We start from the raw sequence: 13053 nt of genomic DNA, 5'->3' as shown, positions 1-13053 counted from the left end.
CAGGTATGACCCACTGCGCCCAGCAGAGAACATCACAGTACTTTTAAATTGAAAAGTATTAAATTTAAAATTATTCTAATTTGGTGGAAGAGAAATAGAAGGAACTGCTGAACTTTTGAAAATGTTTCATCGTCACAAGAGAGCTTACTTCCTACAATACCCAAGATTTTAAAAATTAAGGCTTTAGAGACTTTTTAATCCATATGTTTCAAATTCAGAAATGCCAGCAGACTCTGCTATGAAAAATATAGATTTATTGGTTATGTTATTATTTTTACAAAGTCAAGTTTTAAGGTTTATTTGTTTTGTAACTTTCATTTCTTTAGTTATTTCATCTTGATCTGTACTTAAAAATCCAGAGCTCACAACATGCCTTGGTTCTCTATATCTTACTTATTAATTTTGATTCATCACTTAGTCATCTGCTCTTTACTAAGAAGTTTTTTTCCCCTACATGGACTCATAGATGCTGTATTTGCCTTTTTTGTTAATTCGTGAACGGTACTTATTTAGATATAATAGTTTTGGGTCATGCTGGCTTTGCCTTAAAACTGTGCAGACATTTTTCCTTTGTTTTCTGGCTTTGAATATTGCTTAGAGGAAGTCTAAGGCCAGCTTGATTTCCTCCCTCTTGTAAGTGATTTAGTTTTCTGCCAAGAGATTTGAAAAGTTTTTTCTTCATTCTTTATGAGCATGTGACTCAATGTTGAATATATGTCCATTTTACATTGAACATTTTATTCTGCAGACTTGTTTGTTTTGTGGAAATTCTCCTCTGTTACATCTCTTAAGTGCCTTTTCTGATTCATTTGTTGCATTATATATGCAGGGAGATGGATCAGCTTATATTATGTCAGCTTTGTCTTACTTCCACATTATCTTCTTTGCAATTTCTTTGGTCTACTTTTCTACTACATTCATTACAATTTATTAATTTCTAGAATTTCTTAAATTCATTTATTAACTAGAATTTGAGTACCTACTATATATGCCAGGCACCACTGATAAATATGATCACATCCCTGCCTTTATGAAGCTTACATTTCAGTTGAGGATGGAAGAGGAAGAAATAAACTTGTAGTGATAAGAAAAAGAAATGGAGGTAAGGAATTGGGGCGGGTTGGGGGTGGGTACGGAGAGGATTGTGCATTTTAGATAGAGTAGTTAGGGCAGGCCTCTCTAAGAGGACATTTGAGAATAGGCCTGAGTGAAGTAAGGCAGTGAGCTAGGCAAAGACCTGGGCAGTCCAGATATGAGAAGAGCACATACAAAGGCCCTGAGGTGGGAAAGCAATGTGTTCAAGAGAGAGTGATTAGAGCCAAATGAGTAACAGGAAGCAGGTGGGAGATGAGACTAGAGAAATGTATAGGCCAGATCACCAAAGGAGCTGTACACCCTAGGAAAGAATTTGATTTTTGTTCTAAGTGTGATGAGGAGCAGGCAGATGGTTTATGCTGTAGAAGAACCACTCTGGCTGCTGTTAAGTATTTCAAGAGCAATCACTGAGTATAAGAGATTGGTTAAATGGATGTTATAGGACTGAAAAAAGCAAAAAGAGAGCACTGAGATAACAGAGTAACTTGGGGAAGCAGCTACTGCCCCTGGTACTGGGTCAACACAGAAAGACCTCAAGTTGCTAGAACCCAGGAGCTAGAAGGAGGGACTTGGCAGAGCTGGAACTCTGACCTCAAAGAAGGAAGTGCTGCCCATCTGCTGCTGGTACCCCTGAGAGGGTCTGTTGGGACTGGTCTAGGAGAGCCAAACATAGCTGCAATTTTGAGCTAACTACCATTGTCAGGGTGAAGGCCCATAGCTGGGGCAACACTGACAGGTACAGAACGCCTATGAGGGAGGGCAAGTTATTTTCCCCTCTTCTTGACTTCTAGTTTTCCCCTACTACTCTATATTGATTAAACATAGCAGGAATTCAGCTGGCAAAGTAAACATATAGTTTGCAGAGTCCCAGTCCCAGCGTCACAAAGCAGTGTGTATAGAAAGGTTTATTGCTGAAAGATAACAGCTTAATAACTGGGACAAAGAGGAATTAAGGACGATTCCTACATGTTTGCCCATAGCAACTAGAAATTATGCCATATATTGACATGGGGGAAGACTTAGGGAGAAGTAAAATGTGGAGGAGAAGAAAATCAAGAGATTTATTTTAAATGTGCTAGCTTTGAGGTTCTCTTTAGACATCTGAGCGGAGTTGCTGGACAAGCAGTTGTATGTGAGTCCAGAGCTCAACAGAGGGATCAGGGATAGAATATAACTGTTAGGAGTCCTATGATGGTAGACAGTATTTAACACCACGAGACTGAAGACATGACCTTGGAGGGAAATGAATGTTGATGGTGGGTATGAGGAATATGCCTGGGACTCCCAAACATTTGAGAAGAGGAAAATGATCTGTCAAGAAGGTAGTTGGTAATCTCAACAAGAGCACTTTAAGTGGTGCTGTGGAGACAATAATCCAAACTGGAATGGATTCAAGAGATAATGTAAGGAAGTGAAGATTGCAATTATAGAGTCTTTGAAGAACTTTGATATAAAGGGCCTTCTCTTCCCTTTGTAAGCAGATTTGGATATGGACTATAGGGTGATGAGGGAGAAACTGAGGATGCAGGATACGGAGGGGATAATCACAGGAACAAAATGTTTGAATATACAAGAGAAGATGGGACCTAGGACACAGTAGAGGGGCTTGCCTTAGATAAGAGCAAGGATAGTTGATCTTTATAACAGGAAGAAAGTATATTTGAGTACAGTTAAAAGCACATTGGTAGATTTGATGTGGGAAGGTAAGTTTCTCTTGCGACAACTTCTATTCATCAGTGAAACGATTTGAACTGCAGAGCATGGAGATGTGGGAGATTTAGGAGAGAAGACATGGGACATAATCATTTTGGAGAAGAAAAGAATGAATTCATTAGGGGACTGCCAGTCTTCCCTCTTGGTGAGAATTTGACTTCCAGCTATGTCTTATTTCATTTCTTGCTGTTCCAAATTTATTTTGAAATAATTGCATTCTTTTGGCCTCTGTTACCTTAGGTTGTGGACGTTTTCTTTTTCTAGCTGATTCTAGTAATGCTTTTAAAGGAGTTCTTATTGTTGTTTTTCCAGTATACAAAGTATACTGTTGTATACTTTTTGTAAAGTATATGTGCAGAGAGATTCTGTGGTCTGCTTTCACTCCCCATTTTATCTAGTAGTCTAGAAATGTGTTGTTTATTTATTTATTTAACTATCTATTTATTTATGAGACAAGGTCTCACTCTATTGCCCAGGCAGGAGTGCAGTGGCACAATCACACTTCCTTGCAGCCTCGACCTCCTGGGCTTAAGTGATCCTCCCACCTCGGCCTCTCAAAGTACTGGGATTATAGGGATGAGCCACTGCATCCAGCCCTAGAATCATGTTTTTAAATGGGGGACTACACTTCATATTTTTTTCAGATCACCCTATGTATAGAAATATAACAAAAGGAATCATATTAATATTATATATTATAATACCACCATTTACTGAGTGCCTGTGAGCCAGGCACTATGCTAGGCACTTTACATACATGATCTCTAAAACTTATAATGACCCTGCAAGGTAAATCTTATTTCCAGTTACTTCCACAAGAAGCCTTTTTTACTGATCATAAAATCTTATCTGAACCTCACACAGCTGATCAAAATGAACAAGGTAAGGACAAATTTTTCTTTTTTGTGTGTCAAAACTTAGCATTTAAGGCCGGGTACAGTGGCTCACACCTGTAATCCCAGCATTTTGGGAGGCCAAGGCAGGAGGGTCACTTGAGGCCAGGAGTTCAAGACCAGCCTGGGCAACATAGCGAAACCCCATCTCTACTAAAAATACAAAAAAAATTAGCCAGGCGTGGTGGCGTGTGCCTGTAATCCCAGCTACTTGAAAGGCTGAGGCAGAAGAGTTACTTGAACCCCAGAGTCAGAGGTTGCAGTGAGCCAAAATCGTGGCACTGCACTCCAGTCTGGGTGACAGAACGAGACTCCGTCTCAAAAAAAAAAAAAAAAAAAAAAAAAAAGAAATACAAAATAACAGTTTGCAAAAATGCACCACACAAACCAGCTTTTTAATGTCATATTATATTATTAAATTCTTGGTAGGAGAGTTGCTGACAGACTCAAGGAACTTGGTAAATTAATTGAGGTATCCCTTCTCTAATTATCTTCATCATCAACTAATATACTGAAAGCCTGCTATGTCAGAATACTTAGTACATTGTATTAAACCATTATAATTTTATAAGTTGTAGGATATGTATGTGTTTTTTTGGAAATTTCATTATTTGGATTTAAGTAATATCAACTTTTCTCTTGGTCAACAATGTTTGTACACATACATACACATACACACATATATTTATACTCGTGATGATACTGAAAACGTATCATTAGGATATAAACACGTATCTGATTATAGAAGTAGTACATGGTAAGTGAAGAAAGTGAGAAAATAGGTTAAAATAAAGAAAAAAAATTTTAAAGGACACCAGGAAAAAATAACCAATAGTTCCTTTATTTAGAGGCAACTGTTGAGAGTTGACATACTTCCAGGCAGTTGTTTAAGCTGATGAGGTTTAAACTGCTTGTGTACACTGCCTTTTTATATGACAATGTATCATAAATGTTTCCTCAGATGTATCATAAATTGAAAACTCTTCAAAAGTTTCAGTGTCTGCATAATGTTCCTTGTATGAATTACTATTTCCCTAAGTGGTTATTTATTTTCTTTACTTACAAATAATATTGCCATGAGCTTTTTTATGCATAAATCTGTTTTCCTAAACTAGAATAAATTCCTAGAAATGAGCTAAAAGGTCAGCATTTTTAAGCTTCATTATCTGGTAAAAATTTTGCTGTAAAAAATTAAATTTCTCTTTTAATTCTGTATATATTTTAATATCAAAAATAAACCTAAGGAGAAAAATTTATGTGGACTACCTTTTAAAGTTGAGAATCATATTCAAATTTAGACTCAAGGTTTTTGTTTTGATTTTATTCTTAATATTTTAACTTTTAAGGAAAAGTCTGCTCTTCAAAACCAAACAGTGTTGCCTCCCAACTCAGCATCAGTTTAATCTCACAGGTATACCATTAATTCATGGAATAAAATGACAAAAGCAAGTGAAAAAATAAAATAGTTATCAACTGTAATCTAGTCAGCTCCATTACTCAGTATTATTTAAATAAGACAAAGAAATGAGTTGGGTTCTCCCCTAAGAATGCTTAAAGTTGTACTGAGTATGATACAGAATTTTCAGGAAACACAGGATCTCTATACATCTTTTATGACTCTGATCATTATCATTCCATTGTGCCTAGTACCACTCCTCCAAATAATAATAATAATAATAAAGACAGATTTAAAGTAAGTTCAAACTCTTTGGTCTAATTTTTAGTACTTTCTATAATCTGGTCTCCTCCAACCTCAAATGTAGCATATTGTAGTAGAAAGTAAAGAGTGCTGAATTTGGGAAGTAAGCAAACCTAGATAACACAAGTAGCAATGCTGGGATTGAAACTTTAGGTGAGATATTTAACTTTCCAGGGTGCTAGTTTCCTTTGCAAAACAATGGATTTTGATTAAATGATCTCTAAAATCCCTTCAAACTTTAAAATTCATTGTTCATGCATCTTTCTTGCCTATCCCCAGTATAAGAATTTGAACCTACATCTATCTGATTCCCCAAGTCTGTGCTCATAAACTTTGAATGTGCTGCTGCCCACTTTTCCCCCTTAAGTCTTATTTTAGCTGCAGAACCCTTTTTTTACTTGACCTATGAAACATGACAGAAAATTATTTATCTTGAAATTTTGTAATATGCCACAGTTTCATTGATAGAAATAATTAGAAAAATGTAAAAAAAAATGAACTAATTTTAAAATCTGAGTTTGGGTCTCTTAACTTAGTCTCCCAGAAAAGCATCACAAAATTAAATGCCCAGAAAAATGCAGTAAAACTGCAGGATTAAGAGTTATGATTTTGGAGGGAGTATAATCCAATATATTGCAAATTTGTAGCCAATAGTATTAATAACTTCTATTTCTTAGCTTTACCCAGAAAATCAATTATTCCTCCAAATAGTTTGGATCTCTAGTATATTCAACTTTTTTTTTGAGATGGTATCTCATTCTGTCGCCCAGGCTGGTGTGAAGTGGCAGGATCTCGGCTCAGTGCAACCTCCGCCTCCCAGGCTCAAGTGATCCTCCCACCTCAACCTCCTGAGTAGCTTGGATTATAGGCACATGCCCCACTAATTTTTTAGTTTTTTTTTTTTGTAGAGCCAGGGTTTCACTGTGTGCCCCAGGCTGATCAAGAACTCTTGGACCCAAGCGATCCGCCTGCGTTGGTTTCCCAAAGTGCTGAGATTACAGGTGTGAGCCACCACACCTGGCCAACAATATTTTCATTTATTATTCTTTGAAAAATATTATTATTAACTGCTAACTGGCCACCAATGCTGTAGCTTGGAAAACTAATACATTCATTTAGTATGTACATAATTGCAGGTTGTATTAAAATTCAAGATGTGAAAATTGAGGAATGCTTCTATGCTTTTTCATACTATACATGTCATTTCAGAAACTCTGAAAGTACATGCCTCTCTCTAGCCCTTTCACTGCCATAAAGATCTCAACATAAAATGAGAGTCAAGGAAAGTATTCTGTTACAGTGTCACTCTTAAAACTATCAAACTCAATATTTTTGGTCTGGTTTTGATATACATAAATAAAATACATATGTATACAGATTTTATATAACCATATTTACATATATCACATTTTTTCTTTGAAAGTAATGTTTTAAAATTGTAAACAGAATGTGTTAACTAGAGAAATGTTGGAAACCACAAAAGTATTGTCATCTGTAATACCACCAGCCAGAGAAAAACCCATGTTAACACTCATGTTTCCTTCCTGTAATTAAAATATATAGTTGCTAATTACTACATATTGTTTTATATCTTATTTTTGTCACTCAGTAGTTTATAATGACCATTTTTTCATGTTACTGAATAGTTTTGAAAACCTGTTTTTAGGCCGGGCACGGTGGCTCATGCCTGTAATCCCAGCACTTTGGGAAGCCGAGGCGGGCAGATCACAAGGTCAGGAGATCGAGACTATCCTGGCTAACACGGTGAAACCCCGTCTCTACTAAAAATACAAAAAATTAGCCTGGCGTGGTGGCGGGCGCTTGTAGTCCCAGCTACTCAGGAGGCTGAGGCAGGAGAATGGCATGAACCCGGAAGGTGGAGCTTGCAGTGAGCCGAGATCGTGCCACTGCACTCCAGCCTGGGCGACAGAGCGAGACTCCACCTCAAAAAAAAAAAAAAAAAAAAACCTGTTTTTAACATCTGCATAGCATTCCAACATATAGATATACCAAAATTTATTTATCAGTCTCATTTTTAAACATTGATTGTTCCTCAATTTCTGCAATTATGTAAAGATATTTTTAGAATCCATACTCGTCAACTAATAGTCAAAATACTATTGTTGGCTCTCCTGTCTTGTTCCTTTGTGTGTGCGGGGGCGGGGGGAGGCGGCGGGCGGAAGAGTTGTTATTCCTTCTACTCATGTACTCCGGCCTATACATGGCTTTCTCTCAACATGAAAACTCCACTCTGGACAATGTTATACAGCCTGTCCTTTCTCCTTTCTAAAACAGTATCATCCCTAAGTAAGGTCCATATTTCTGCAGCTCTCCTGCAGCAAAAGAATGTGAATTAAAGCCAATTCATGCCTGTATAAAGTCTGGATAGTGTATTTTTTAGCTTTAACCAAAGTTGAAATCCAGGAGATTAAAACCCCACTAGCAGACAGACAAAAAATCATTTCTGTTAGCTATACCGAAAATATGACATAGCACTACATATGTAGACAGGGAGTGTGTGTTAACTATGACTTAGCTGATTTTGCCATGATCCTGAATGTGCTATTATATGAATTGTTATTACATTGAAACATTATAGTATAAACATACAATTAGGAAAAGTAAAATTTAAGGTTTTTCACTGGTAATTCACTGAAAAACTATAAAATCTGCTGTCTAGTTTTTGACTTTTTATAGTATTATTTCAATAACTATCACATTCTGTATTAGCTTTGATATTATTTCTCCACTCATGGAGTAAAGTACAGAGAAGTGACACAGTGCTTTAAAATTACTCTAACTAGCCAGGCGCTGTGGCACACACATGTAGTCCTTACTACTCAGGAGGCTGAGGCAGGAGGATAACTTGAGCCCAGAAAGTCGAGGCTGCAGTGAGCCGATCACACCTCTGCATTCCAGCCTTGGTGACAGAGCAAGAGTTCATCTCAAAAAAATGAATAAATAAAATAATAATAATAAAATTACTCTAAAAAACCTGGAGTTTAAAATCTTTTCAATTTAATAGCTTGTTTGGGAGAAGAGTATAACCTCTGTCATGCCTTGGTGAGTTAAACATTTTTTTAAAATAATTTCAAGTTTCTATGAAGCACTTGCGCCTCTGTAAAATCAACTTGAAATCTGAAGAAATACTCATGTTAAGAATTATTTCAAATAGGCCGGTCAAATTTGTAGCCAATAGTAGGAATAACTCCTATTCACAATTATGCTTCAAGCAGAAAAAGTTAATAGTGAAACACAGGGACATTTATTTAAGAATTAACCTCTATCCTTTACCTCCTTTAGACAGAATGGGTTCACACCTGTAATCCCAGCACTTTGGGAGGCTGGGAGGCTGAGGTGGGCAGATCACCTGAGGTCAGGAGTTTGAGACCAGCCTGATCAACATTGAGAAACCCCATCTCTACTAAAAATAAGAAAATTAGCCGGTGGGGGTGGGGGGGGCGCCTGTAAGCCCAGCTACCCGGGAGGCTGAGGCAGGAGAATCACTTGAACCCAGGAGGCACAGGTTGTGGTGAGCCAAGATCGTGCCAGTGCACTCCAGCCTGGGCAAAAAGAGTGAAACTCTTGTCTCAAAAAAAAAGGAATTATTTTGGCCGGGTGCAGTGGCTCATGCCTGTAATCCCAGCACTTTGGGAGGCCAAGGTGGGCAGATCACGAGGTCAAGAGATTTAGACCATCCTGACCAACATGGTAAAACCCCGTCTCTACTAAAAATACAAAAAAAAAAAAAATTAGCTGGGCATGGTGGTGCGTGTGTAGTCCCCGCTACTAGGGAGGCAGGGGCAGTAGAATCGCTTGAGCTGGGGAGGCGGAGGTTGCAGTGAGCTGAGATTGCACCACTGCACTCCACCCTGGCTACAGAGGGAGACTCCCTCTCAAAAAAAAAAAAAAAAAAAAAATTATTTCTACCAGTAGCTCTGGACATTGTAGTCACAGATGGGAGAATGTTTAGTGAAAAAAGGAAACTTTTGAAGTGATATAATCCAACTCTCATTTTACAGATGAGAAACATGAAGCACAGATATGTTAAATTAAATATCTTTACTGCTCAGAGCAGTGTACTTTTTTTTTTTTTTGGAGAAAGGGAGGGGCTTCTAATACTATTATGGCCTACTGCCTGCCGATAGATAAAAGTTTATAGGAAGAATATGTAGCCATCACTATTGGACAAACCCAAGAAAGAGATCTTATTTTGATCATAGGTATATATTTTCCCCTCAAGATTATTGTTGGAGGATCCATTCCACCTTTATCTATTACCACAGACACAAAAGGGAAGTTCCTTTACACAAATCAATACTCATCCACAATAAAACCCATGAGAGAAGCTGGAGTTAGTTGGCAAAGCCACAGCATTTTACCACTCCTGGGAGGAACATTTACCTATATCCATATGTATGCATACCTGTAGCCTCTCAGTTATGCTTCAGAAAAATCCCATTTGCATACATTATAGTGTGTGACCACTGGAGTTGTGTATCATAGGGACACTGCATATATGTTTTATATATCAAATTAATGAGGGTAGGCTAATTGCCATAATAGATCATCACCCAAATATATAGTGGCTCAAAGTTGTTCTTGCAAAACAACTTTACTATTTCTTTACTAGTTTCCAAGGTCTTTCTGTACCTAAACATTTAGGACCTAACTTCCAAGGTTTCCTTGGAGGGGTCAGTCTGTTGGGAGTTTTTTTAGGGACAGGAGCTTAAAGTAGTTGATTTCTTTAGTTGACTTAAAGAGCTTAAAGTAGTTGACATCCATTCTCATCCCACGAGCTAGAGCTTAGTCATATGCCCACATCTAACTGCAAGAGAGGCTAGGAAATGAAATTTATCTGTATGGCCATGAAGTGAAAACATGGATTTTGATGTCCAGCTGGCTGTCATTGTTTACTTGAGTGCCCCCCTCCCTCCCAAATTCCTAAGTGGTTACCAAAAAATAAATTAGCTGACACAATTATGCTTCAAACAGAAAAAGTTAATAGTGAAACAAAGGGACTTTTATTTAAGAATTAACCTCTATCCTTTACCTCCTTTAGGCAGAATTGTTAATTTATGCATACCAATAGTCAACTGGCAACTGAAATCTCAAAATGAGGAAAAAGCAAATTTTTACAAGCATTACCTATACATACATATTTAGATGGAGTTTGGCTTGGTTTTCTTATTCCATTACTAGTCAAATTCACAACTCAAACTTATAGCTCCTTACTTGTTTTAGGGGCTACCCTATTATTAAATGATGTTTGAAAAATACTCAACTTTTTACAACAAAGATAGCAGTTCCACAAATGAAAACAGCAGTAAGTTAGGTCTGTTTGTTTCCTTTGGATAAGTTGTTATAATCCTCAAACTGTACTCAACTATTCAGTTTTTCATAGAAGCACTGCATGGTTGCACTTCTGAAATCAAAAACAGGAAGTATGCCATATAAATGTCAGTGAAACCAAAACTCAGTTCTATGGTTTGATGTTTCTCTTCCCCCTATATTTTCACATTATGTATGATTTTATGTGTACTTAGAATGACGTGTAAAGGCAAGCAGTAATCTTACCTGATTTGTTTTCTTTGACAGCCTAACACAGTTTTAGGTTGGGTATGGGGGGCATGGAGGAAACCTGTGAAATAACCTAATATTGTAACTTTCATGGAGGGAAAGGAAAGGGCCAAGAAACTGCTGTTAATTTGCCATCGTTAGAAACTGCTTTTATGTATAGGCTGCCCAACTTTATTATTGCCAGAATACAGTATAGATAGAGAAAGAGGGCAGAGTCTTTCAACTATTTGAAAACCTACTACAGAAAAAAACTGTCATACTTTGTCTTATTTTGACACTTAAGCAATTCCTTGAATGTGTTCCACTACCTTAATTCCTTCATGAGACAACTAAGGAGTGGCCTAAATACTGTGAAAATCCAGGATATCCCTGCTTGTTCTCTGTGAAGAAGTAGGAGTCTTCTTATAGTTAATTAATATTTGCAATATAACACCATTCCACAGAAATTTCTATAGAAATTCCAAGAAAATATTTAAACTGACCAGTCCAGAAGTTTTATGTTACTTCAAATATTTCTGGAGAAATGTTACCAACACATAGGGGTCTCTGTAACTTCAAAATGTTTTTCTTTAGGAAACTGTTTCTCTTTAGTTTGTACTTAAATTGAACACTGAAGGAACAATTTACAAAGTCACCTGCTATGGGAGTGAAGTAACAAAAAATAGAGCCTATCTAAACTCCCTTGAAAGACCACACTGACCCAGAAAATGTGGCTTAAAAGGCAAAAAGGTACCCCGATTGTTTACTGTTTTTTTTTTTTTTTTTTTTTTGCAGCATATGAGGCACTGTTGAGTGGCACATACAATATATATAACATTTGAGCATTATCTTTTGATTGAAAATGCAGAAGAGATAAGGGTGTATGTGAGAAGTAACATAAATAAGGGTAGGTTAATGAAGTGCAAACTATACATAATTGCTAAAGAGATGTGGAAAATAAAGTGATTTAAATCTAGATTGATATTGGGTAGAAGTCTGCTGGAATAGGCAAATCTTTTTTTTTTTTTTTTTTTTTTTTTGGAGACGGAGTTTCGCTCTTTTGCCCAGGCTGGAGTGAAGTGGCGTGATCTCGGCTCACTGCAACCTCTGCCCCCCTGCCGGGCTCAAGTGATTCTCCTGCCTCAGTCTCCCAAGTAGCTGGGATTACAGGCACCTGCCACCACGCCCGGTTAATTTTTGTACTTTTAGTAGAGATGGGGTTTCACTATGTTGAGGCTAAACTCCTGACCTCAGGTGATCCACCTGCCTCAGTCTCCCAAAGTGCTGGGATTACAGGCGTGAGCCATTGCGCCCAGCTGGCAAATCTTATGTAGAATTTTTAAGGAGTGGTGAATTTGGATTGCCAGAGAGAAAAGATAACCATTCATTCATTCATCAAAGGTTTATTGAGTGCTTACTGTGTGCCAGGCACTGTTCTAGAGACACAGCAGCAAACAAAACTGTTATAGAACAGGAACAGGCAGGTCATCTCCCAGATATGACACTTTGATAGGAACACAAAATACAAATAGGAGAGTAGAAAGAGATGAAATACAAAGGGAAAGAGCTGATACTGGGCTTATATTAATATTAAAAGGCCTTACATGCTAGATGTTCTAAATGGGAGAAACATGCTGGAAAGATACTTGGCATGAATGAACTTATGTCCCTATGTTCAGAACAGACTGCTTTCCCTTCTCTGTTGGTTGGCTCTTCTAGCCTCCTAGGAACCTTTATAATCACCAGTATGATCCAATATAAATACTGCACATATGAAGGTTTCCAGTTGAGGAGTTTGGAAGCAAAAAGGGAAAGAATGGCTGGCAAAGGCTTCAATCTTCTGTCTCCTTTTATCTTCCCAATGGCTAGTAGAAAATACTATCATCAATCTCTTCCTTGCAACAATCTCCCATTTGATATTTGTCTGCATTGTGACTCAATTCCTGAAGGTTCTGTTCTTCATTCCTTTCTGGTAGAATCACTGAAAAGAAAGGAGATTACATTTACATTTGCTTTTTCTAGTCAATCAGGTTTTTCTTATTCACCCAGCAACACTTCTCTACAGAGAGTTTGATGAGAAGTATATTATGTTTT

At 37.4% G+C, this 13053-nt stretch overlaps 2 protein-coding genes across 5 annotated transcripts in view; one reads left to right on the top strand and one right to left on the bottom strand.

Annotated features, from left to right (window-relative positions):
* The window catches only part of LOC100585962, a 131170-nt gene that overhangs the window by 8506 nt on the left and 109611 nt on the right, over positions 1–13053 (top strand). The gene's annotated exons all lie outside the window — the stretch shown is intronic.
* Positions 1–13053, bottom strand: part of LOC100598481 (leukemia-associated protein 1) — a 434950-nt gene that overhangs the window by 399801 nt on the left and 22096 nt on the right. Inside the window, exon 3 of one of the 3 annotated variants that reach the window (XR_004030175.1) lies at positions 11729–12940. The exons of 1 other annotated variant lie outside the window; for it this stretch is intronic. Coding sequence is in view for 1 of the 2 variants with exons in the window: in XM_030813420.1 (XP_030669280.1) it covers positions 12825–12940 (116 nt within the window). In the remaining variant the exon portion in view is untranslated. Of the gene's footprint in view, positions 1–11728; positions 12941–13053 lie in introns of those variants that run through there. One more of the 3 variants, XM_030813420.1, reaches the window with a different exon arrangement.

This window comes from Nomascus leucogenys, chromosome 5, assembly GCF_006542625.1.
Source record: "Nomascus leucogenys isolate Asia chromosome 5, Asia_NLE_v1, whole genome shotgun sequence".
In the NCBI taxonomy this organism is placed as follows: domain Eukaryota; kingdom Metazoa; phylum Chordata; class Mammalia; order Primates; family Hylobatidae; genus Nomascus; species Nomascus leucogenys.
The sequence above is the reverse complement of the archived record's forward strand: the minus strand, read 5'-3'. Positions and strand labels throughout refer to the sequence as shown.